General features: G+C 45.7%; 1 protein-coding gene across 8 annotated transcripts in view; it reads right to left on the minus strand.

The window, feature by feature from the left end:
- Positions 1-26,167, minus strand: part of Veph1 (ventricular zone expressed PH domain containing 1) — a 222,698-nt gene that overhangs the window by 69,134 nt on the left and 127,397 nt on the right. For 6 of the 8 annotated variants that reach the window (XR_007110145.1, XM_047563393.1, XM_047563390.1 and 3 more), the window contains 2 exons: positions 22,470-22,679; positions 21,511-21,908 (listed from right to left, as the gene is read on the minus strand). Coding sequence is in view for 7 of the 8 variants with exons in the window: in XM_047563393.1 (XP_047419349.1) it covers positions 21,511-21,908; positions 22,470-22,679 (608 nt within the window). In the remaining variant the exon portion in view is untranslated. Of the gene's footprint in view, positions 1-4,200; positions 4,297-8,694; positions 8,945-21,510; positions 21,909-22,469; positions 22,680-26,167 lie in introns of those variants that run through there. The other 2 variants (XM_047563395.1, XM_047563394.1) reach the window with 2 other exon arrangements.

The following is a 26,167-nucleotide window of genomic DNA, read 5'->3' on the forward strand; positions in this document are numbered from 1 at the left end:
AAAATGTCAGAGTGCGTTTTAGTAATTGTTGTGTGTATGGCTCACTGAGATTTAGTACTTTCACACTGTTGTATTGCTGTGCAACCAACCACCTCCCCTCTCCATAACATTTTCATCCTTCCCGAATAAAACCCTCCACCCGTTAAAGAACACCTTGCCAGTCCTCCCTCCTGTCGGCCCTGAATCCCACTCTTCTGGGTACCTGGTGTAAATGGGCCATGCACACAGGTCTGCTTATTTCACTTAGCACATTGTCTTCAAGCTTCATGCATGTGGTAGCATGTTCCAGAACTTCATTTCTCTTCAAGGAGGAATTCTTCTCCATTGCAAGCACAATGCTTCGTTTATTCATTTGTCCATGGACTTTGGGGTTGCTGATACCTTTCAGCAACTGTGCATGATGGACACTAGTACACAAATATTCCTTGAGGCTCTAATTTAAATTTTTTGGTGTACACCCAGAAGTGCTGAAAACTCTGAGTTTATTTTTTTCGAGGAAAAGTCATATTAGAATTAACTTTTTTTCTTTTTCTCCCTCTTGTTAGGTTGGGGAAGGGACCCGGGACTTTATGCACACTAGGCACATGCTCCACCCCTGAGCCACATCACCAGCCCTCCTTTTTTCCTTGTAATTGACACATAACAATGGTACACGTTATGGGGGTACAATGTGGGGTGAACAAAGCTGATGATTTGAGCTGGTGAAGAAACATGCGTGGTGACCATCCAGAGCAGGGAGGGACTTTTGGCTGGGGCTACGGGGCTGGCTCTGGGTGCTCAGGACAGGAGGGAAGGCAGCAGCTTTGCTGGAGTAGGCTTTCTCCTCCCACTTGACACCAGCCCTTCCTTCAGTCTCCTGGGTGACATGTCCTGACCCATAGCAGTACTGTGCTCATTCTCCCCCCTGTGGCAGAAATTCCTGCCCGTCATCACAGAAGCATGACGGACACCAGGGCCAGGCCAATACAGTGATGGTCCCATGATATCAAAAGGGAACCTAAAAGTTCCTTTTCCCCACTGACACCACAGGCATCATCATGTCTCAGCACCATGTTTGTGGTGGTGCTGGGGCGCACTCCAGCGGGAGTGGGTGGGAGTGACCCAGGGCAGGTGTTGGTTACAGAACAAAGGAGGAGGAAGGCTGGAGCCCACCTTTTAACCGCCCTCAAGGATCGAGTGGACGATGCTTGAGGAAGGATTTCCAAATCTCTTTACTGCCTTTAGTCTGCCAACCTCTGAGCGTGGAGGACAGGCATTAAAGGGCTGGTCTGAAGGGGGTCAGCCAGGTCAGTCTGATTGGCAGGGAGGAGGATATAATGCAGAAGTGAAAGAGGAGTTCTGGTGGGGAGAAGGACAGAGAGAAGTTCAAAGTCATCAGAAGTGGGTCTTGATCCCCCATCTTCCAGCTTTGGCTAGATTAGTTATGGTAACACCATAACTAAGGGGCAAAGGTGGCCCGTTGGGAGGGTATCCACTCCCAGGTGGCCCTCAGCACCAGCCAGGGCAGCCAGCCTAACTAAAAGCACCGCTCATGAGCCGGGCGGCAGGATCCCCTGAGGTTCAGCTTTCAGGCACCACCCTCGCTTCTGTTATGGAGCAGACAGGAGCCAGCGTAGCTCTTGTGGGGCCGCTCTTCTGAGATGTCACGATGGTGAGAAGGTAGGTGCGGCTCTGCCCACTGTCTGCACAGAGGATTCTAAGCCAGGATTCAGAGGGGCCGTGCGTGGGAGCTGAGGTGGGCCAGCTGGCAGGTAGACCCATGGCTAGCCCAGGTGAGTGGCAGCAACCGGACTTAGCTGTGTCTGCTGGTGGTGAAAGGGTGGTCCAGAAAGCCAAGGACGCGCCCTGCCACTACCCCAACATCATCGCTTGCTGTCCACCAGGAGGAAGCAGGGACCCAGCGCCACCTCAGGGAGACAGGCAAGGGGGACTGAGAGGAAACCACGTTCATCTAATGAAGGGTCGTCTCCCGACGGTACCGTTCAAACCATCAGGTGGGAGAGACTGGCAGGTGGGACTCTTCATTAATTTCCCCTCTCACTAACCAGCGGTTGGCCACTGTTTACCACCATAGGCAACTCTAGACAAAATGATGGCACATTTTTTCTATAAATCTGAGATGCAATCTTACAATAAGTGAGAAAGTAATTGTGTAGAATAAAAATGTCGGGGAACAAGGAGACTGGAGGAGAACAATTCTTGTCCCAGTGAAAAATCATGGAGGTTTAGGCATGCTCGGAGGAGTCAGGTGGAAAGGGCAGAGGGTGGGGAGTCAGACGAGGAGGTCGTTGGACACTGCACAGAGTGGCACAGTGTCACCTGTGCACATGAGCAGTAATTGAGGTGTCTTCTGAGAAGCTGTTTCTAAGGACTTGTGCCCACTTGCTGTTTTGTGTTTCTGGTAAAGACCAGAGTGTGACTCGCCACCATCTACCTCACGCCAGGCAATGGAGATCCCAGGGGGCTCCCATGACCAGTTTCTGCCCTGAGAGAGGGACCCCTAGGACTGGTGTCCCTGACCCCTCCTCCAAAGGCCAGTCTGTCCCGGGTCATGGTGAAGTGCTCAGACCTTCCTACCTGCTAGTCGCCTGTCTTTGGGCCGATTCCAGGACCTCTTTATGACTCAGCTGGACCAATGGCACCCATTTCTGAGGGTGCGCAGGGAGGCCAGCCATCCTGGTGGTTTCTGGGACACAGACCTTCCAGCATTAGGAGTGGGGAGGGTGCCAGGCAAACGGGGATGTGTTGGTCCCCTAGCGAATGAGAGCAAGAGATGAGTTAATCCACGTGAGGCTCTCAGAGGACGCGTCCTGGGCTCAGAGTTAATAATGTTTGTTTTCTTATCAGGACTACTATTATATACAGAAAAAGGACAAATGGCCCCTTAGCCTGGTGGAAGGGTTTCAATGTTGCCATAACGCTGATTTAATCAGATACATAGAGCTGCAGGATGACTCTTGAAATCTAGGGTGCTTAGCGTCCAGAAACCCTTACCTCATTGCTTCTTTTAAAAAACAATTTATGGACTGGGGCTGTTGGCTCAGGGGTAGAGCGCTTGCCTAGCATGTGGGAAGCCCTGGGTTCGATCCTCAGCACCACATAAAAATAAATAAAATAAAAGACCATCTATAACTAAAAAATATTAAAAAAAAACAATTTTCTATAAAGTTAATGCTGAAGTACAGGTGAAATAAAATTCGATAGAGTTGAAATTTCTCTGGGGGCGTGACAGAAGCAGAAGATCTAGAGAGAAGGAAGATCTTGCGACAGTGCCTGAAGCCATTGCTTGTTCCCTGGGATCCTGCAGAAATCAAGGACTCTCAGGCACGCCCAGGGGGCGCTTTCAGGAGCACAGGAGTGTGGCAGGAATGCCCCAACGGGAGGCTTGATACCTTTTATTCAAAGAATCGTAAGTAAAAGAGTGAAAGGAAGGCGTGTGTGTGTGTGTGTGTGTGTGCATGCACACGTGTGCGTGTGCACGTGTACATGGAAGAAAAAGGGGGAAATAGCTGATTATTGATTGTATTTTTACACATTGGGCTCTACTTTATGTATTTTTTTTTTTTTAAGTACTGGGGATTGAATTCGGGGGTACTCCATCCCCAGCCCTATTTTGTATTTAGAGACAGGGTCTCACTGAGCTGCTTAGCACCTCACCATGCTGAGGCTGGCTTTGAACTCGAGATCCTCCTGTCTCAGTCTCCCGAGCCATTGGGATTACAGGTGTGCGCCACCAAGCCCGGCTGTTATGTGTGTATTTTGAAGTATATTGCCACTTAATTCTCATGAGAACGATTCCAGGAGGAATCTGAGGTCAAAGATGTCATTTTGCCAAGGTCAGGTGGTTGACCAGTGGCCATGAAGACAAATCCAGGCTGTTGGGCCTGGTGCCCACTGTGCTCTGCAACCCATACAGGGTTATGCTTAGATTAAACAACTGTGAATAGTCTGAGTCAAAAAGGGGTTTAAATTACAGCTAAATATTTTAAGTTATTTGTCTTATAAATTATGTATGATTTTCATTTTGCACCATACTTACAGACTTGTTGATCATTTATTTTTGGTTTTAACTGCAGCTTTGATTTTTATAGTGTTGCTGAATGAGTTATGAGGCACATTCCTGTCCCCTGCTTATACTGCTCTTGAAGAAAGCCCAGGTGACGGACCTCAACATCCTGGTCTGCGGGACCGCTGTTCCCAGTGGGAGCACCCTGGAGTGCAGGCATCAAGCATCAAGGACATAAAGCAAGGAGATAAGTTACCCCTTGGTCAGGTCAGCCTTGGAAGCCAGAATGTCTACAGCAAAAGCAAATTCATAATCATAAAATCATTTTTCTATAAATGGATGTTCACATGACAGAGGTCAATGTATCTTAAAGTCTGAGGTCCATCCATTGCTTTTTAGGGGGTGTATTTATGTGTAATGCTTCATTCTTGTGTGACCTAATTCTAATGAGATGACATTCATCATCATAATTAACATTAAGCAGACTTGGTGCTTTACTGTTTCTGGTTAATTATTTATACCTTCATTTCTTACTGCTGCCCAGAGAAAATGTAACATAATCTAGAGAAGCAGTGTTATTCAACTTCCAGAAACTCAACCTTTTAGTTGTAAATCAGAAACAGCTGGTATATACATTGTGTCCTATAGAAGGAGATAGAAAGATCTATTGAAGAACTAGAGTGAAAGTTAGTGGAGTTGCATTATTCCTGGCTTGGTGGCTATTTCCTAGCGGTCCACAAACTTTGGGGTAAAAAGATGACATTCACTCAACAGAGGCTGTAGGAATGATCCCCTCCCCTCAAAGACTCTGGCATCTCAGAAATTTGCCTTTCAGGGCAAATCTGACGGCAATACTTGTTCAGACACATAAAGTTGTGGTGCAGTGGTCTCTGTAAGGCAGGAGTACAATGGACCTGCTCAGAAAGTTGTTCTTTTCTTTAAAATTTTGAGATTTGAAATACTTGAAAGCACGAAGCTCACAATTCAACTTTCCTTATGTCTTTCTATCATAATGGCTTCATTTTGAAATCTAATAAAATGTAATACGTTTAGCAAAGCCTCTATTGTAAATTTTCCTGCCTCACCAAGAAGTGGAGTCTGGGAGCCAGTCAAGAGGGTTCACGACCCAGAGCCTATTGGAAAAGGGTTGAGATACTTAAATCTCCTGCGCTGTAAGAGGGCTTCTCACCAAAAGGAGGCTCTGCAGAGACCGTGGGCACCCTGTCCCCCGCAGGCAACCACAGTCGGCTCGGGTTCTGCGCGGGACAACTCTGTGAGGACAGACCTCGTCATGGCCAGTCTGCTGAGCTCCTGGAGGCGGGTGGTAGTGGTGGGTAACACGCAGGGTCTTCCCAGGATTTGGATGCGTGACCACAGCATTCAGCTGCAGCTGGTGCCCGGAGCACTTGGCGGAGCCTGAGGTGTCCCCGTGTGTCCAGCGTAGGGACCGTGGAACCGGCTCTTGTGCTGGCCCTGGTCACCTTTTAAGAACTACGATCTCCCAGGTCAGGCTTTGCCTCAGCCACATGCAGGTCCAGAGAGGCAGCCCTGGTGGTCAGCCAGGGGCTCTGAGGCCACGGGTAGAGTGGGTGGAAATGGCTGGGCTGGGCGTGAACCCAGGTCAGGGAGACCAGGCTCAGGAAGCTCACCCTCACTCGCTCCCGCTGGGGGCACTCGCCCTGTCCCTGCTGCATGGGAGCCATCTGACTCCTGCCCAGCTGCCACTGGAGCCCTGCTGGCGCCTCCGTTCTGGAGACTGCCCAGCCTACCTGTGGCTCTCCCTGGGTCCACCAGATGGACGTGGTGGGAAACGTGGAGTCGGCCTTGTTGTGTGGCCAACACTGCTCTGTCCAGGTGTTCTCACTCGGCTGCGAGCTTCATCTCCTGGGTACGGCCCTGGGCCCCATCCGCAGGTCACTGTGCACAGCCACCGTGTCTGGGGTGGGTGTCATCCTACAGGTCACTGTGCCCACTGCAGTTGGCAGTACCGGGCTCTGGGCACCCAGTGCAAGTGAGCCGCACTCCCGGGAGTGTGACTGGGGACCTGTGTGGCTCTAGGAGGAGGCCGACGCTCTGTTCTAGTCAGTCCTTCTCAGCCATCGCTTCCTACCCACTCTCCTTTGCTTTTCGTATTCCGTACATCTTCCAGCCCGTGTCCCTTGAAGCCACAGGCCCTGCTTTATGATTCAACCAACCTCACCTGGCTTACCAAGTCCAGCCCTGGAACGGCAAGACAGGAAGGGAGAGACAGACCTGAGAGACGGTGTAACTCTCGTTCCAACAGAACACGCGTGCAGAGGGCCACAGGACACCTCGCCCCAGGGAACCGCCCACATGGCAGAGAACTGCACTGGGGGGACCTCAGACGCTGCCCGCAGTCCTTCGGTGGCAAGTGCATATCCAATGGCAAGAGGCAAAGAGACGAGAAAGGAGGTAGAACGGTGTGTGCTTTGCAGATCTGCATAAAAGCCGTCTGATCTTCAAGAACTGGAACTGTTAACACTGTGCCGAGAGCTCCAGGGCACTGCCCTAGCACATCCGCCTTCCACCAGAGACGGGCCAGCTCGCCTCGAAGCACAGCAGGCAATGGCGCAGGCCCTGCTGTGAGGCAGCTGGGTTCAAGTTGCAGTCTGCTGTCTGCTAGTTATGTGACCTTTGGCAATTTTCGTTTTTTATGTTTCATTTCTCACTTCGGGGATAATAATCACGAATCTGCATTTTGTCTGTAGATCTGCCTCTTTTGGATATTTCATATAAATGGAATCATAGTATTTGCCCTTTTGCGTCTGGTTCCTTTCACGTGGCACAATGTTTTCAAGGTTCATCCATGTGGTAGCATGGATCAGCATTTAATTGCTTTTCATGACTGAATAGTATTCCATTGTATGGACATACTGCATATCGTTATCTATTGATGGACATTTGGGTTGTTTCCACTTTTGGTTACTGTGATTAGCCCTGCCATGAACATTTTTGTGCGTGTTTTTGTTTGAACATTTGTTTTCAATTCTTTGGGGTATTTATATACTTAAGAATGGAATTGCTAGGTCACATGGCAATTCCATGTGTAACTTGTTGAGGAACGGTCATATATTTTCAAATAATTATTTCCTTATCCTTATAATGTCCGAATTTAAAAATAAAGCTGTCATATTATTTGTGAGGAGGTGTATATCTGAATAATGACATCTGCAGTCACTTTCCTGGTCTCCAGATGCAGAACAGCCCTTACGAAGTGCTCAAACCAGGATCGTTTCCAGCTAGGTGACTGAGCACTTGTGATTAGAGAGAAGGGTGACTGTGGCAACATTTTTTGTGTTTTTGGATTAATTTCAATGTTATTTCTAATGCTTCCAGGAATTTAGCCAATAATCCCCCCAAAGTAGGAATAATGAAAATACAAATTATGAAACGTACTTAAAATGGAACTCATCTTTAAATAATGTATTTTGCTGTTTTCGATTCTCTAGTGAGTTTTCGGTATCCACTGGAAAAAAAAAAATAAGTCTGACCCCACTCTGGGAAGAGGAGCTTGATGTTGTACTTATCCCATGACAAAATCCTTGGGGAAGATCATTGGGAAAGAACTCAACATTTCTGTCCTACACTCTAGATGCTCACCACATATAAGCTGGATGTCCAAAGAGTAAGGCTACAAAGTAGTCAATAGCAGCACAATCAGAAATACATCTGGGATATTTTCTTAGGAGCTAGCAGAGTTTGTAGACATGAAAGTGATTTTGGAATTTATATGAATTTTAAATCAAATACACACTTTTTTGCACAGTGCTAATGTGGCTGATTTCTGGCAGTGACAGAGTCACTTTGTGGTCACACTGAGTCCCTGGAAGCCCATATGTTACAGATGAACATTTGGCTCTACCAGGCAGAGATTTATCAAAAGTTGTAGGGAGGCAACTAAGGAGGGCAGTGTGGTCCCCTGCAGGTGCCAATCCATGTGCTCCCAATTACTTTGCAATTCTGCAAAACGCATACCAGTAACCAGATTTGGAAACAGAATTTGAGGAAATTTTATTATTAAATTCCACTGAACTGGAATGTTTACATTTTTTCTCGGAGGAAGGAAGGACCAGCCTAAGATGGTCTGTACGTGACTCCGCTATCTCAGGCTCTCTCCGACTGGCAGTTCTGAATTCAGGGTTCTGGCCTGGCTGCTACCCAGCACCTCCAGGGACAGTGATGCCTCTTTTCCAGCACTGATGGTGTCGGGTGGGTGCTGGGGTGCTCGGTGCCCCACAGAGTGCATGGCTACCGCCTCAAACTCTCTGAAGCTCCGGTTCACGCTGGCCTTCCCAGCCAAGCCTGGCTCTCCCAAGACGTCCACCCTCTGCCCTCGGTGGCCTTCATCAGCAGGCGGCTGGCGTTAGAAAGTGGGGAGGGTTTCAGGGAGTAGAAAGCAGCTACCACGCGAGCCCCTTCTAGGGACAGGCCAGGAGCTTGGCAGTCAGTTTGAGAACCCGATTGGGCAGGTGCGAGGCACCTCCTGAGGGGTCACTCCGTGGGGTCACTGCGCTCTCAGAGCACACATCCTGAGAAGTGTCCCGGGCGCCTTCTCAGCGCTGCAGCGGCCCTGGCGACGTGGGGCGGGGCTTAAACCGGAGCACGCCTGATGCCAGTTGCTCAGTGTCACCGTTGTCAGCAAATACTTGAGAGAGTTCCCAAAAACAGGGCATTCGACTGGGTGCTAGAGCCATAAAAAGACTCATCGGGAGTCTCATAATTTAAAAACGAGATATTAGAAATTCATGAATAGGAAAAACGAAGAGCAGTGGAAGGTCACGTGCTAGGTGCAGAGTCCTGGGAACCCGCAGAGGAGGCGAGGCCGGATCCAGCTCGGTGAGTGGCAGGCTAGGTGGAGGGACCTGGGCGCCGCAGCGCGCGGCGGGACAGAGGCCCGGCCCCTCCTCCCGCAGCCACCTGCATTTCCAAATCATGAAACGAGCACGGTTAGGAAACGCGGGAAGCTGTTTCACCGGGATTAAGTCATTCGCGTGTTCTTTCCTGCAGTGTGTTCACTGTGCACCAGTAAAGCTGGCTATTCTGGTGACTGAGAAGTTTGCCCATTTGGAAAGCGCAAAGGACCACGTGGGAAATGACCGGAACCGGGAATTAGGGGACAATGTTGCAACCACAGACAAAGCAGAGTCGCCATCCATGTCCCCGACCAATGGCAAAACTCAAATGGTGGCACATGCCTGTTATCGATGACATATATTTCTTTGTTCAACCATTTACAAATAATTCCATGTTTTTCTTTTTTAAAAAAGGAGACAGGAATAGGTTAACAAGAAGGTAACCAAAATAGGAGTTATGGAAGTATAATCCCAGGGGCTGGCGCTGGGGCTCGGTGGCAGAGCGCTTGCCTAGCATGTGTGAGGCACTGCTTGGATCCTTAGCACCACACAAAAATAAACATGTAAAATAAAGGCATGCTGTCCAGGTACAACTACAAAAAATATTTGAAAAAAAAAAAAAAAAAAAGAAGTAAAATTCCAGGTATCCAGGCATACAAATGTCAGCTTGGGCTATAGAATGCCATATATTGTTTTTTATAATCAGTAGAAAATTACTAAAAGGGGTTTAACTATAAATAAATAGAAGATAGATCTGTAGAGTAGAGGAAAGGGAAGAGGGAAATACTAGGAACTGAATTAGAACAAATTATATTCCATGTTTGTATGATTATGTCAAAATGAACTCCCATATTAAGTCTAACTAAAACAAACTAGTAAAAAATATGCAGAATTAGTCAATCTATAGAGAAAGGAATTATATTAGTCATGGCTTCAGGCAAGAAGTTTGGGAAGGAGAGGAGGATAAATGTTAATGGTGATTTTGGGGGGACTGTAATGACCATAACTGTTTTAAAATTGATGGTTTTGGCTGCTGTACAATTCATATGTCTGTGTCATACTGAAAGCTATTGATTTATACACTTTGGGTGGGTAAACTGAGAGATATGTGAAATAAATTATATCTCAATAAGGGTGTTATCAAAGACAAAAATAAAATATACAATAAAAAAGAAGCTTAATACAGTGTAGACAAATACTCTTATAAGAATTTTCAAAACCTTTCTTTCAACATGCATTTTCCAGTTCCTGAAGTGAAGCCTGCTGTACCCCGTGACCCTCCACGTCTGCATCTGTCCCTACCAAGCACACCACTCACTAAGGCACTGCCTTTGTCTGGCCTGGGGAAGGCAGTAGAGTCAGACCCCCACAGAACCCGGGGCTCCCTAACTACCAGCCTCTCCCACTACCCGTTTCTGTGCAAAGAGACCCAGACGTGCAAATCAGCACCCTGCAAGCCTCTGTCCTGCACTTCCAATTCTCTGGCGCATCCTCATATGATAGAACCTCATTAATAGAATCTACAAGTGACCCTGCAAACACTAGCAAAAGCCTCCCTTGGGTCATAGAAAGAAGGCTGGAGCGGAGGATTTCACAACAGCTTAGTAGCAGCACCAATACCTGATATGAAGTAGCTGGTTGTTATTGGTACCGTCTCTACCCCCACAGCCTGGTGCACACCAGGGTGATTACGGTTGGCTTCAGTCCACTTCCACCGCCCACCTGAGCTTACAAATGAGCTTGGTGGTAGCCCAGACAGTGACTTGGTGGGGCAAGACCAGCTCTTGTGAAGAGCAGTTTGCAACCCCTAAGTGACTGATCTCCAGAAGACCCCGGCGGATTTGTACAAAACCCTCCCCAGGAGCTGCCTCTTTTGGACCACAAACGGTATTACCCAGGCACTCTGTGCTGGCAAGCCCGGGTTGCACTGGCATCTGCTTTACTCTGCCTGTGTTGACCTTTGTCTGTGGTCCTCTCCATTCTCCTATCCCTGGGTCTTTTAACTCCTTTATTACTATTGCAGTGCTACTTTGGTTACAGTGAGATATACGAGTTCCATCAACCATGCTCACTGGAATTCTCACGTCCTTTGTCCAAAAATATTTACTACCTGGCCTTCTACAGATAAAAAGATTGCCAACCTGGTCTACAATGCAAGCTGACAATGATGAATAATATTATCAGATATCATTGAAATATTTTTCTGTATTTCAATAGCATTAACATTTTTGCAACTACTTAGTTTTAGTGTTCAACGGAATGTTATGAGCAAGAGATATCAATCTAGATGTGAGTTGTATCCTCTAGAGCAGTGAGATAAATATACTCACGGAGAGAAATCTCACTTTTCTTCACAGATTAAATCAAGGAAATGTCATTGAGCGAGACTCTTGTTTCTGGTGCTTTGATACTTGTTCCCCTGAAAAGATCACCCTGCTAACGTCGCAAAGGTGGCTACATTGCTCCTTGCTGGCTTCGGTCTTTACATTGTGTTTTCAAATTACTCCATGTCTTTCAGATAGAAATTTTCACCATCCAGATTAAACAGTAAAGTGTTTTTGCAAAGCACTTTTTCTCCCTACTGTCAAAGTATTTTCCAACATGGTAAAAATCCTGGAAGAACACACCTAAAATTTCCGAAAGTAGTAAGATGGTAAAAATTCAGGATGATTTTCTTTAGCCCTTTATCTATTTTCTAGTAAACAAATATACTTTCATAACTGTAAAAAGAAAATCCCTTGAGTAGGATTTTTGTTTCCATTAGAAAGTGGATTAGACTGGGGCTGCACTGTTCTAATAGGTCCTTTAACCCGTGACAGTTTTCATCCCAGGGGCTGATGGACACGTATCCGAGGGATACGCGATCAACCAGGCTTATTTTATTCATAAAATGATTTCAGGCGATGCCAGGCTCAGAGGTCAAAATACTCAGAAACAGAACTGTATCCAAAACCCATTGGTTGTAGATAAATTGGCAACAACTTTGTTTTCCTTCAGCTCCCATTCTGGAGACTCCAGTCACACAGCACGTGCAACTGTCCTGGAGGGGAGTCGTTATCAAGTACGCTCAGCAACCCCAAGCTTTCTTAGATGTGGGTCATGAAGAGGGGGACAGGTCACACCGCACCCCTCCCTGGTGCTTACCTACAGATGAAAACCCATGTGTAATGAGTGAGTGGCTAGGGCTGGAGACGTGAGTGTTGACTGAATTTAGGGGTAAGAGCACTGAGCAGTTTGAGAAGTGGTGTTTTCCGGTGCTTTCTGCATTGACCTCTCGGGTATGTGTGCATCACTGTTCTTGGGGAAAAGGATGTGGGATGCAGGGGGGCACTCGAAGCAGAGGCCTCTGCCCCCACCCTGGTGCTGCGGCCCTGCCCTCTACCCAGCAGCCTCCTCCTGCACTCCCCTGCACTGCTGTGAATAACCGTTGTGCAGCTCACCTCTTCAGAAATGGCTGAGTTCTCCTCAGTTTCCGCCAATTCTGTTTTCTTCAATATATGAAATAGTTGAAGAGTGCGTGCACGTATTCCCAACAAAAGGTTAATATCCTCATCTTCCTGCTTTTTGGGTTTTTGTTTGTCTTTTCCATGCTGAGCTCGAGATAGAGTCTCCTTGTGGCAGTCTCTGTGTTCACACTTCCGTGGTGAATCACAAGACAGTTAACTTTCCCTTTCCTGATTTAACACAGGCTATTGCCTTAACCATGGGGAAAGGTCTCCTGCAACGTTAGAGCCCACAGAGGGATTGGTTCTCTTTCCGGCCCAGAGCTGCGCCTCAGTGACAGGCACGTCAGCCAGGGCTCCTTCTCTCTCTCATTCATTGAACAGAGGCATGCTGAGCATTGCTCTCTGCTCAGCCCTAGGCCCTAGAGAAGCAGGAGGTCCAGACAGCTCCGGCATGTCCACTCGGACCCTAGGTAGGATCCCCACTAGGCCGGCTCCTGGGAGACCCCAACACTCAGCAGGTGTACCACGAGGCAGGTGAGTGGCAGATGTTAGACAGCTGGGTTGGGACAGAGCCCCAGAAGCTGAGGCTACTGGAAACTGAAATGTGGCAGCTTGAATCCCGCCTGAGGGCCAGCGTATCTCTTCACATCCATCTTGGGCCTGGTCAGTTCTCAGGGGCTGAGGAGACGGTACAGTGCCTGCTTGCTTCAGCTTGGGAACTGCAGAGAGGTAGTGGAAGGCTCCAGGGAGCCCCTTCTGCAGCACAGAGGAGTGTTCGGGGAAGGTCACCAGTCTGTGAAGGCTGTGACCTGCAACCTGGGCCTGTGCTGGCTGGGCTGGTCCAGGCTGGATTCATGCCTGCCCCCCTCTCTGCCCTGTTCCAAAGTCTGCCTTCTGTCCAGCTCCAGGGCTGGCATTGCCAAGTGCTGGGCCCTGCCTTGGGAGAGCAAGGAGGCAGCTGAGACTCCCGCAGACACTGGCCATTCCCGAGGACCCCGCCTTTCAGGACCCCTTACTCCTGTCTCTCCAGACCCTCATCCCTCTGGACACTGTCAGCTCCTTCTGTCTGGGGGATGACAGAGGTTGGAGTTTCGAGGAACGCACTGCTACAGAAACCACCTCAGGGATGCGGGGTGCAGTCGGGATTTGAAAAGAGAGGGGTTTTTCTGACTCTGTGTCTGGCTTATTGTACCTCGCCCCTCCCTGTTGTATGGCGGGGGTATCCCAAGCCCGTCTTTCTGACAGGAAGGGCTCCAGTCTCCCTGCACGGATCTTGCCCACAACAGCTCATTCCATGACAAGCTCTTACTCTTGCCACTGTTTTGCCAGGTCGGAGAAGGAGAGGATTCCGTTTTCCTTCAGAAGTGAGCAGGCCCAGTCAATCTGGGTACAGTCTCCTCCTGACACAGGACAGTCAGCTCTCTGATATTTCTGTTCTCAGAACACCCCTCCGGGGTCAGAAGAGCTTTCCCAGCTGGATGGGTAAAAGCGAAAGTGAATTTGAAACACATGGATAACATTTCCTTAAAAGTGTGCTTGAGTTCAAAAGTTAATAATAGTATTGCTTGACCAAAAGCATTTGGGAATTTCTTAAGCCCCGATGTTTAAAAAGCCAGCTTTGAATTTAGGTGGGTCTCCTTACCCATTAGGGCATTATCATTTACATTAAAGTATTCAGAGATAGTACTTTACCCAACCTAGGATGGCAATATGCCATTTTAAGTTTTTGCTTTGGGAATTTCCTCATATTTTAGTGGTTTAAATTCTCAATTAGACCCCTTTGTTTTTACAGTTTCTGAAAAACTTAGAGAAATAGAGTGATTCTTGCTGTTGCACATAGATTCAAAATACATAATAGACCAAGGAATGCAAAGTCAAACATAAAGAAATTTCAAAAAACGATAGCAAAGATTTTTAAGTGTTCAATGTATGTCTGACATTTGAATTACTGAGAAGCTGTACAATATCAATACTGTAAGAATACAAAAGATATCTATGTTTGTCTGGGTTCTTTTATAGTAGACTCAACTATTGGTACAAGTTTAAAGATTTTGTTAAAAGAAAACAAGCAAATTATCTCATTAAAAAACCCATGGCGTAACTGTATTTATGAACTGGTGTGAACATAAAATAAAAATTCAGTAGAAAGATATGACAGGGATGGAGGAATAGACTTAATTTTCCACATTTACAGGAAAGATAGCTTATATTTAAGTATAGTCAAGGTTGTTTATAAATGAACCTAGAAAAAACAAAACACGCAGATTCAGTAGAAAAGGCAATCCAAAGCACAGGATGTCAGTTCCCATAAAGAGGAATGAGGGGAGGCCTCCAGCACTACCAGGCCAGGTGAGCTTACCCCTGTCACTGGACGTCACCCACTTTCAGTGTTTGGGGTCCCAGGGAACATGTATCACCTACAGCACATGCTCGCTCAATTTTAATTGTCTGCATGTTTTAAGGGAAATGTAATCCATGTTTCTACCTCATTTACACAACTTGATTAAACATCACTGAAGACACAATTAATACTCTAGGTATTTTGAGATTTTTGGGGGATGGGGGCTGGCGTACCAGGGACTGAACTCAGGGGCACTCGACCACTAAGCCACATCCCCAGCCCTACTTTGTATTTTATTGAGACAGAGTCTCACTGAGTTGCTTAGCGCCTTGCTTTTGCTGAGACTGGCTTTAAACTCGCAATCCTCCTTCCTCATCCTCCCAAGCCGCTGGGATTTACAGGGGTGCACTGCTGCACCTGGCAAAATTTTTAAAACTATGTTTCATGAGGAAATACCTGCTATGCCCATAAAAAGTCAGAAGTGTGCACAACACAAATTCAAACAGAGGTCCAGGGGAAAGATTCCCTGGATTCTGAGCCAGCTGCCTTTTCTTAAAGCTCACATTCTGTGGGAAGAGTCAGAGGATGACTGGAATATGAATTCTGTGCCCACAACAGTCCTGATGACCAAACCTAGCATCCTCTATTGTCCTTGGGGGAAAAAAATCATCCTCTCAGTTAAGAGGTGATCATTAAATGAGGAGGCAATAAATTAAACCATGAATTGATTGTGCAGAAGGAAATTCCTTCCTTACAACTGGGATCCCTTGGGACTTCTCACTCCTGCAGTGCATAGTATGTCTTAAACTTTAATGTGCTTTGAGTCACCTGGAGATCTTGTTAAGTGGTACATGCTGATTCGATAGGTCAAGGTAGCCCTAAGAATTGGAGTTTCTAACAAGCACCCAAGTGGTGTTGTTGCTGGTCCATGGACCTCGCTTTGAGAAGCAAGGCTATGTTGCTGTGTCTTTCAACCCCTGCTGAGATTTTGGGCTGGACAAATCCTTGTTTGGGGAGGGTGTTTCTGTGCATTGTAAGATATTTAGCAGCATCTCTGGGCTTTACCCTCTAAGATGCCAGATGTCCCCTTAACCCCAAGACATTACCAAATTGGTAGTGGTGGGGATTACCTCGGATTTAAAATCAATTGCTCTGTTGTTTTATATAATAGTTAGATATTTGTTGCCTCATACAAATACCTCATATAATAAACTGGTTTAGCAAAATCGCTTTCTTTCCACTGTCCCCCGGGCAATTAGTGCACCCTAACTATAAATTCCATAACTGAAGTTGTTTCCCTTCTTACTATGACCACCAGGGTGCTCAGAAGTAAGTTGCAAATAACATTTAGCAAATGAAAATTTCCAAGAGTAAATTTCTGAAAAATAACTCAATTACTGGATTCATTTTATTTCCCTATTTTCCCCTCATGTTGAGTAAATCATCTTTTTATTTTATTATACATAATAAAATATATGCCACCTACTGTTTGATATAAGATTGGTTTCTTTGGAGCAAGGTAAACAAAACTATTAGAATAGAAAGAGTGAGGACAGGCACAGTGCTTTAATTTACTTTCAGGGCTTGTTACTTGCTGTTTGATACATATTAATTAATGAACCTAAGCAAATGAACTCCTGCCAGTCTCCTCCCAACCCGAGCAAAATGCAGGTTTCTGGGAAGGACAGGAAACTAATAGGAAAGGAAAGTTTGTGGGGGAGGGTTTTGTGTGTGTATGTTTTAAAATTTTTACATTAGAGATATTAAATTAGCAGTAAAGTTGTTTGAGGCTGATGAAAATTTGGCCAAGTAACAATAGTTTTATATTTTTTCCAGCTCTGGCATATGATATTTAGAATTAACTGCGTTCAGAACACAAAGGTCTTATAAAGTTTAAAAGCCCTGTGGATTCTTGGTGTAAGTATCTATGCAGAAAGTCCACGTAGAAGCCAGCTAGACCAGAGCTGCTGTGCTGCAGGCAGGAGAAGGGAGGGGAAAGGGGGATCTGGAGCCCTTTGAAGGCCCCCCCGGCCCCCGGGTCTTCCAGGAGCACAGCTTGAAAACCCACAGACCCTTAATCCTCTTGGGAAAGAGGTGAAGAGGTGGCGGCCCAGGGAGATGAAGTAACCATTCAAGGAGTCAGAATTGCCCTACAGCAGAGCTGGGTCTGGAATCCAATTTTGACAGGATGCTGGGGAGTCTGTAGTTACTACCTGGGTTCAGATTGCCAGCATCTCTGTTACTGAAGCCAATTATTTCCATGGAGACATTCCAAACCTTGCAGAAAATGTACACATTATGTGCAAGTTTCCCAGTTTCCCCTTCCCTCTCCCCTTCTCCCCAGCACCCCAACCTGATTTTTCATAAAAAAACAATGGTAGCAGGTTTAATGTATGACCTTCTAGAACTTTCCTTGGTCCAATATCTCTCTCTCTCTCTCTCTCTCTCTCTCACACACACACACACACACACACATTCTTCTCAACTGGCTTTTTCTTTGATCACAGCACCTATTACTTTCTAACATCTATCTACTTTTCTTACCGTTTCTGTTATTTATTGTATGTCTCTCCCCACTACAACCTTGAAGCAGGACAAAGAGTCTGTTTCGGTCACTGGGGTTTCCCAAGTACCTAGCAGGGTGCTGGCATGTCCAGGCACTCAATAGTCCTTGTAGAATGGACGGGTGAATGGCCCTGAGTGGTCGGGAAGCGGAACGTGGAGATTTCTAGGGCAGCAACACGGTTCTGTACAAAACTACAAGGGTGAGCACAGGTCCCGGCACATTTGCCAAAACCCAAGCAAGGTACGTTGGCGAGTGTGAACCTGAAGGCAGAGTGTGGACTTGGAGGGACACTGACGTGCTGATGCAGTTTTGTTGGCTGGACAAATGTCCATCGTGTGGGGAGATTGATGGTGGGGAGCTCGTAGGTGTGGGGCAGAGGGTGTAAATGGGAATCTCTGTGCTGTCTAGTTTTGCTCTGAATCTAAAGCTTCTTTTAAAAATAAAGCTTATTACTGAAAAAAGGGATGGTTATCTCAGAATCTGTGTCTAAAACCACACTCCTGGCTTCTGTCTCTATACGTTCTCTCTAGTCCTAACCGGTTCCGCAGGGGTGCTTCCACCCACTGGTGAGCAGGTCTGACCCACAGCACGCCGGGAGCTTTCCTTGGAAATAGACGGGACAGCACACTTCTCCAGCCCAGTCACCCTGGTCAAGTCCACTGCCACGCGGGTCCTTCTGCCTCATGGCTGTGCGCTGCTGTTGCTTCCTGCCCTTCTCAGCCTGGTCCTCACTGCCAGATCACCCCAGTGGAGAGCCCTTCCCAGCCACTCTGCCTGGACAGCAGTCCCACCCATCGCTCTGTCCCTAGCTGTTCTGTTTCGTGATACCCGCCACTACTTGACGCTATGCATGTACTTCTCTTATTCTTGGTTCATCTCATCCCACAGAACAAGCTTCAAGTGCTCCTCCGGGCCAGCTTTCAGTCCCTGGAGTGAGCTGTGCCCCTCCTCTTTATAGGACCTGTGCACAGGTCACACAAGGTGCTGGAGCGCACCTGTGCTCACCAACTTGATTTTGTGATGTGTCCTAGGTGTTCAGTTCACCAGTAGGTAAATATCAGTCGATTTTTCCTACCACACATATTCTGGTGCAGTCATCTGCAATGACCCGTGAGACATCCAATTGCCATGACTAACATAACTCTCCAGTTCCTTTCGAAAAGAACTACAAATTCCTCTAACGAGTTAACATCAGATTACTGCCCTTTTTGGGTCCCAGGCAAGCGCAGGTGTAGGGTCAGGCACCATGACCCCAAATCACTGGTAAGGACCGTATGCATTTGAATCCACAGCTTAACACATTACAGAGTTCCAACAGAGGACATCAGATAACTGTATTGCCCATTGATTATACTTTCAAAAGTTCCTCCTTAAAATGGAAAAGAAAGTTTGGTTTCCTTTGAGTAAAAAGCAAAGAAAACTCTGCACCATGATGTCTTACCCCCTTAAACTAAAAACCTGCTCTTCAGAGAAATGGGAACTGGGGAGTAACCTAACCTGAGAAAAGCTCCAGAGCACCAAGAAAACTTATCTAGAAAAAATTTCCCTAATGAATGTCCTTCAGAAAGGGCCGGTGGACCACCTCAAAGAAATGAGACTCTGGGGAAATTATTTTTCCTTTAAAATTCTGTGAGAAAGCTATCAAATTCTTCTGGCTTTAGATTTTGTAACTTTCTTTATGGAGAAGTGATCTGAATTCTATGATTATATGAATACATTAAAAAACAAAAAAGAAACCTCCCTGGAACCATTCAGTGGATATGATCATCCCCCAGATCAGACCAACTGTACCACAGGATGCAGGGGCCAGGGTGGGCAGTGCCCTCCGCCATCTCAGAACTGAGGGGGACTCAACTACACACAAATTTTTGATTGGGGAGCTTCATTGTAATTAAGCATGAAAACAGTTCTTGATATTTTTAACAAATTGTATCTTATTTTAAGAAAAACCAGTTCACATGACTGGATTAGAAAAAGGGTCAGTTTATTAGCTTAAAAGTTAGCTTTGTGCAAGTGAGGCTTGCTGATACCCTGGACAGATGGGATGTATTTTCACCCCATCAAGGAATACTTCAAAGCAAACCAAAGTATCACTGATGGGTTCTGAGGAGATTTTATATCATCCTTTACAGAACTCCAGCAATGGGCCAGGTTTTCAAAGACTTATTTTAGTATCATGTGAGTTTTTTATTTTTGGAAACTATTTTGTTCACATAAGTGAATACCGATAATTCAAAATGCCATCGGTAGATGAACTCAGTCCTTCTGGTCCTATGTAAATGTATCAGGCCGTGACATTAGACCACAGTTTGCTTATGAACACGTGACTCTCAGTGGTTGATGACCTGTACCCAGAGCCTCCCCGGGATCAGAAGTGGGGTCCTGACCTGGGAATAGCAGGCTCTTTCATACCCTGAATGCCACTGCTGACCCCGGTAAGGCTGGGGCATGACATCTTCTCCAGGCATGACCACGGATTGTACTGACCCGTTGTCTTTCCCCAGTACCATCGATACCAGGCAATAACAGATGGCTGGTTGGGGTTAAGAGAGCTATTTGTGGCCTGGTTCCACCTCATACTGAATTCTGCCATGGAGACCTGTGAGGTTCCTAGTCTTTCAATGTCATTTATTACTGAAGTATTAGGTTGAAACATACAGACTTGATGTTTTTATAGATCGAAAAAGTCAAATATCATTTTTTTCACATGGATCAAGCTAATGCCAAACGAACTTCTTTAAAAGGTTCTTTTGCCACGTTCTTATGGCATGGGCTTAGGAACACAAATTCAAAGCTATTCTTCTGTGTTGTCATATTCTGCCAGCTATGGGTTTAACTTGAGATGTTGTAGAAGAGGTTTTGATACTTTTTTCATTGTGTTTCTTGATTGCTTTGCATAAGTCATGAAAAAAGGTCAAGTAGGTTTCTTTTCTCTTGTTTGGCATAAAAATTTCTAAGCCTGACTTTGTTCTGTGATTTTTTTAAGGACAGAAATGCAATATTGTTGTACCGAGTGATCTTAGAACAGCCAGCAAAACTGTGTCAGCCAGATGGCTGTTGGTGACTGCTGAATGGTTTACACAATCTCTGAAACAATAACAACTTGTCCCCTGCAATCAGCCGGGCCTTTTCTTGGTAGATATATTAGCAGTGAGTCATATAAATCTTCCATCCCTCACACATATCCCTGTGCAAGGAATTTCCCAGGAAATTGCAGAAGCATGAATGAATTCCAAACGATCAACTTAAAACAATATACACTCAGTTTCAGGTCATCCTTGGTGGAAAAACATCATTATCAAGAGAAAACACTCTACTTTTCCCTTTAAGTAAAGAGGATGGATTGGTTCAATATTTCAGAAAAAATCCAAGTCACTTAGTGGATTTTTAAAACTAATTTTAACTCCTCAAATGACTCAAGGCAATAGGAAAGTGTGCTTTTGACCACCTGGGGCTTGGTGTAATTCTGCAAGGTTTCTTCCACCGTCTGTGGGTTAAAACTCACTGTAGAAAAACTGTCACACTTTAGGTTGAACTTAAACACATAACTACAAAAATTATTCCAGTTAATGGAAACGTGCCTCGCTCTGTAATTCTCCAGCCTATGCGTTAGGTACACAGATCATCTGCAGAATGAAACGAGCCAGTGGGGAGCTGACTGACTGCTTCTGAGGGAGGTCTGTCTCACGGCCTGGTCCACTCTGCCCCGTGCCTCCTGGCTGGCTAACACTCCCTGGCCCCTTCCTCCAAGATCCCCTGCTGACTCTGCTTTAACCATCTTCCTCTGCACTTGGATCACTCTGATCTCCAAGAGCTCAGGTGGATGGTGTCTATTTGGTGTCTGCATAGTAGATGAATCATGGAAATTCAAAGAAAATCTGGAGCTCATGCTCAGGGCTGTGTGCGGCTTTGCCTGCGTGCACAACACGGGATTCTGCGGCCCGACCCTACCCCGAGCCTGCTTCCAGGCCACAGACCCCTTTATGGGGTTTTTCTGTACGCTGAGGACAGGAAACCGCGAACAATATATCACAAAGATATACAAAAAGGTGCACCTATGTAGGACCAAATGGGAATCAACAAGATGAAAAACAGTAATTAAAACGATGAAAGGTATTCTCCAAATGATCAATTTTGCAGAAGACCCATAAAAGGCTCTGACAATTAGTATGACTGGAGGTTTTTGTCTGCTTTTCAGTGACTCCTGACCTTTCTTTCTTCCTTTTTAAAATTTAACTCCTGACCTGTCTGAAGTTTGGGAAATTCAGAGCACTCACCTTCGATGGTGCACTGGTCGGGGACTGGAATCTTCCGTGCCATTTCCGTGGCATACGCCTTCACTTTACTGAGGTTTTCCTTCAGGTGCAGGTAGAGCTTGTCTTGGTATTCTACAGGACTCCTGGTCATCTCGGGCGTCTCTTCCTGGAAGTTCTCCTTCACCATTTCTGGCAAATCCTTAGGTGCTATGTGTATTATACTTGGGTGCGAAGCTGAGGAATTTCTTGGCTGGGGCCCCACCGTGTCCATCTTCAGGGGTGACTTGCCACATTCGTGGCTAAAGGGAGCTATTTCTGAAAGGGAGTGGCTGCCGGGCATCCCTGCAGGCTCTTCTCCTTCCCCGTCATCTGAACTCACACCCCTGGTGAGCGCAGTGTGGAAAGCCAAGCTCTTTGACCTATGATACGGAAGTTAAAACAGGTAAAGCAGTTGAGTTGCCCTTCTCTGGCAAGGAAAAGAAATAACACTGCGACACAAAGTCGCTCCCTCTGGAGTGTGGACAGCTAACGGGCTTGGCCAGCCGTGGACACCAGGTTATGCCATCAATCTCGCCTCTGAAAATCTAGGTCAGTTCCAAACACTAAGATTTAAAGTCGATTTCATGGCAAAACTAGCTGCAAAATGGTGGACTTGCACGCTCTTATTCTCCTCTATGTCACTTTTGATTTTTCATTGGAAATCAAGAGAAGCCATTGACGGTCATTCTCAATGTGGTAAATCAGTATTAAAGAGTGTTTTAAGAAGATAAGCCATGCGTTTGTCTTCCATTGGTTTTTTTAAATGAAAATAATGAGCCTACTGAATACTGAGTCCACCATGGATAATATTCACTCGTGAAAGGACAGAACTTTGCGTGGCTGTAGGTCAAACGTACATGAAAGTACCCCAAATGGCGTAAGAGGAAACCCACAGCAAACATGAGGTACGGACTTAGAAACTGACCGAATGAAACTTTTACCTATTAAATCTAATGGTTTTTCTTTCTTCCTTAGAAACTTGGCCCAAGCTGTGTCTTCTGATAGAGCCAGGGGCACTGCCTTCTGCAAGTATTTTGTCTTCAAAAGCCTGGATTTTAACTTGGAGTTTGTCCTGATCCTCCTTTCCAGGTTCCACGAGTTTGGTGTCTCCCAGTTTCTCAGGGAATCCATGTTCAGTGCTGGTTTTCCTCCTAAAGGAACAAAAACCATTGCATTAGATGCTGGTCCTCTGTGCCCTTCTGAGCAGTTGTACCCTCTGTTTATCGGCCTCTTATTCAGAATGGAAAACTTTGCTGGATAATTTTTTTTCATTAGTCATTTATCAAATACTTATTGAATACCTATGATGGTTTTAGGTCTTTGAAATTGCTTCTAAAGAGCTTGTTCTGCAAGAAGTTTAGAAACATTAGTGTTGGTGTCAACTTTGTATTAGAAATGCTGTTTGAAGGGTTCAGAGAACGAAAAGAAGTTTTTATAGGCCTCTCACATATTGACCTTTAGAAATTCTCCAAAAGTAAGGCTTTTGTATGAAATTCATGCCAGGAATTGCCTAGGAAATTCATGTGCGCTGACATGTTTGCACTAAAATTGGTAGAATGAGAAATGTTCATCTAGGCCCCATAAACTCACAGCTTTGTTAATCTTATAGAAATCAATGTAACTCTTTCACCTTCTAAGCTAGAAAAGTCTCTCTGAATTTTACGATGTGAAGGAAAGGAGATTTTTTCCATGAATGATATTAACAGTTCCAAATGCACCTTATAGCAGAGTTCATAAACCACTCTTTGGGTCATTAAAATTGCCTCCTTGAAGCAAGGGTCACGTGGGGTGTGACTTGGAGCCTGCTGAGGGCTAACCGTGCCTCAGGTGGAGAAGGAGCCTGCAGACTAGCTGCAGAAACAGCTCTCTGTTGCTTGCTGCACAGCATTTACCTTCCCTTACCTGTCTCCTAATAACGAGCTGGCCTGGAGCTGCTTCACATTTTATGTAAGGATCACTATCCATCAGAACACATGATGCTAGAGTTAATTCTTTCCCCTTAAGAACAAGGGTAAAGTCAGCACCTTTGTTCTCCACACCTCTGACACCCCACATGCGGGGGCTGGTCTGGTCGCAGAGGCCAGGGGTGGGGCCCTGTGACCAGCCCCTGTGGAAGTGCTCAGGGCAGCAGCCACCAGCACTCTCAGGGCACACGGGACCAGCTCATCCCTCCGGAAAGTCCAAGCGTCTTAGGAGTAGTGATCCAGAGACAAAGATCAGACATTTGTTTAATTTTATCACATAATAATCCCAAGCAATGCATTCCCCAAGCTAGCCCGATGGCTTCCTTGGTTGGTCTGTTTGTATTTATTTGGTTCTCTAGTACTTTTCCTAGATGTTGAGAAAAAGGACCCCAGAATTATAGAGCTACCCTAGCTTTTTCAAACATGTTCATCTAAGCCCCATAAACTCCTAAGGGGCAAAGGGCAGCTGGCATAGTACCTGGGTGAGGGTGAGGTGAGAAAGAAACTTTTTTTTTTTTAACAGTACCACCAATCAGAGGAAACCAATGCAGAAGAGCTGCTTTTCTCACGCATGCTCTGGCCATTCTGGCATGCTCTCTGGTGACAATCAGCAGGCAGCAGGCCACCAGAGTTTTCCTGGCTGACCAGAACAGGCCCTGGCCTTGAGTGAGGGCTCCTGGCTGTAGGACCTCTGAGATCAGAATCCACTGTAAGCCCAGCCCAGGGACAGAGCACAATGGTAAAGAGCAGGAAAGGGGAGTAGACCCTGAATTAGGCGACCAGGAAGTTGCTTGTTGCTTAATAAATTCTTGCTGATACAATTTAAAAACATGTTCTCTCATAATCTTTATGAGTTTCCTGTGACTTTGCACAGGTTCATTTAAATTCCCGCAAGGTAGAGTCTGACCTCAGTGCATTTTCTCTGCTGACCTGCATGTGACTCTGGCTACACAGATGGGGAGATCTGACAACTTCTGCCCAGAGACTTCTAGAAGCTGGACCTCTACTCCTATTGTAGGTGAGACCAAGGCGGTACCATCTGTGGATGGTATTGCACAAACCATGGTGATTACCCAGGCTGATTTTTAAAAGTTCGAAGAATTCTCTTAATTCAAGAAATTTGGGAAGTTTTTAATTTTTTGTTCATGGTAGTCACCAAACGTATTTTTCTGATTCCTAGGAGTTTATTTCAAAATGAAAAGAGGTTCTTTGGCTGTGATCATTAAAACTGAAAAATTTGTAAAGCACAGAGGATATCTTAATAGTTCTATATCAGATATTAAGCATTTTACAATATGAGGTATAATATATATGATATTACATGATATATTCCATTCAAAACACATATATTCTTAGAGCAACAATTTGTCATGAATTTATAATCCTTTTCTTTATTCACGAAGCTCTGGGTTATGACAACAGTTATAATAATTTCATCTTCTTTCAAAACATTTCAAATTTCATATGATCATAGTAAATGTCCCAATATAATTTTATTGGCTCAGTTTCTGGTTTCTGAATTTTTAAAAAAGTGTCTGCACCGAGGCTGTAGCTCAGTGGTCAAGCACATGCCTGGCACACATGAGGCCTTGCGTTCAGTTTGTAACACTTTTTATTTATTATCTGTACTATTTGTAGCAATTTCACCACCTAGAAAATGAGGTAATGGTTATCTGTACTTGGCGGGGAAGATCAAATTCTGGATCAGCATGAGGCACACAACAGGTCTGGGCCAGATTCTATCACTATGGTTGGCTGCTTTTATACATCAGACCCTTGAGAACTTTATAAGTCATGTGTTTACATGAGCAGAAAACATCAGTGGTCCCCCGCAGGCAGAGCGGGACTCCATACCCAGGAGGGAACCCATGACCTTGGAGAAGACCCAGGTGAGCCTTTGGGGAGAATGTCACGGGGTCCCCTTTCCTGTCTGCACCTCTTCTTTCCAGGTGCTGGTTACCAAGGCCTGGAACCTACACTAGTCAGATGCTAGTAGCTGGGAGCAGCTTGCTTCCTCCTCAGTTGCCTGTTAGCTTCTTCCTGAGCAGAACTGGGGTACCAGAGAAGTTATGGGTTACCTCTAGGCACACACTGACCCCAGGAGGGACTTGTGGTGCCTCCAGGGTACAGCTGGTGTGAAATACAAAATACTCAGTCACCTGTAGACATCGGGCAAACAACAAATATGCTTGGGTGTATTTCTTCTTCTTAAAATATTTATTGTATGTATTATTTTATCTATTTATTTGTATGTATTTTTGTAAAATAAAAATACTTGACATGTATCTTAATACTTTTGCGTCATATTTATATGTATATATGTGTTTATGGTTTATTAATATTTTAAAACATACTAAAATATACTATACTAAAATCATCATATTTTATTAAAATCTTCTAAAAATTAGTCTTTATCTGAAATTCAAGTGTGCTGTATTTCTAGATGTTAAATCTGGCAGTGCCATACTGGAGAGAACCCCTGGACCTGGTAAGCAGAGCTGGGTGCCGCCCATCATGTTCCCCAGTCTCTGAACAGTGCTTGGCCACACACAGTTGGGCACCTGGGTGTTTGTGGAGTAAGAGATCTGAAGCCACACCTGCTGAGGTCTACCAGATGCCTGCAGGCTTGGGCCACCTCTCCTGTGAGGAGGGCAGCACACTACATTCTGGTTAAT

This window comes from Sciurus carolinensis, chromosome 9, assembly GCF_902686445.1.
Source record: "Sciurus carolinensis chromosome 9, mSciCar1.2, whole genome shotgun sequence".
Lineage (NCBI taxonomy): Eukaryota > Metazoa > Chordata > Mammalia > Rodentia > Sciuridae > Sciurus > Sciurus carolinensis.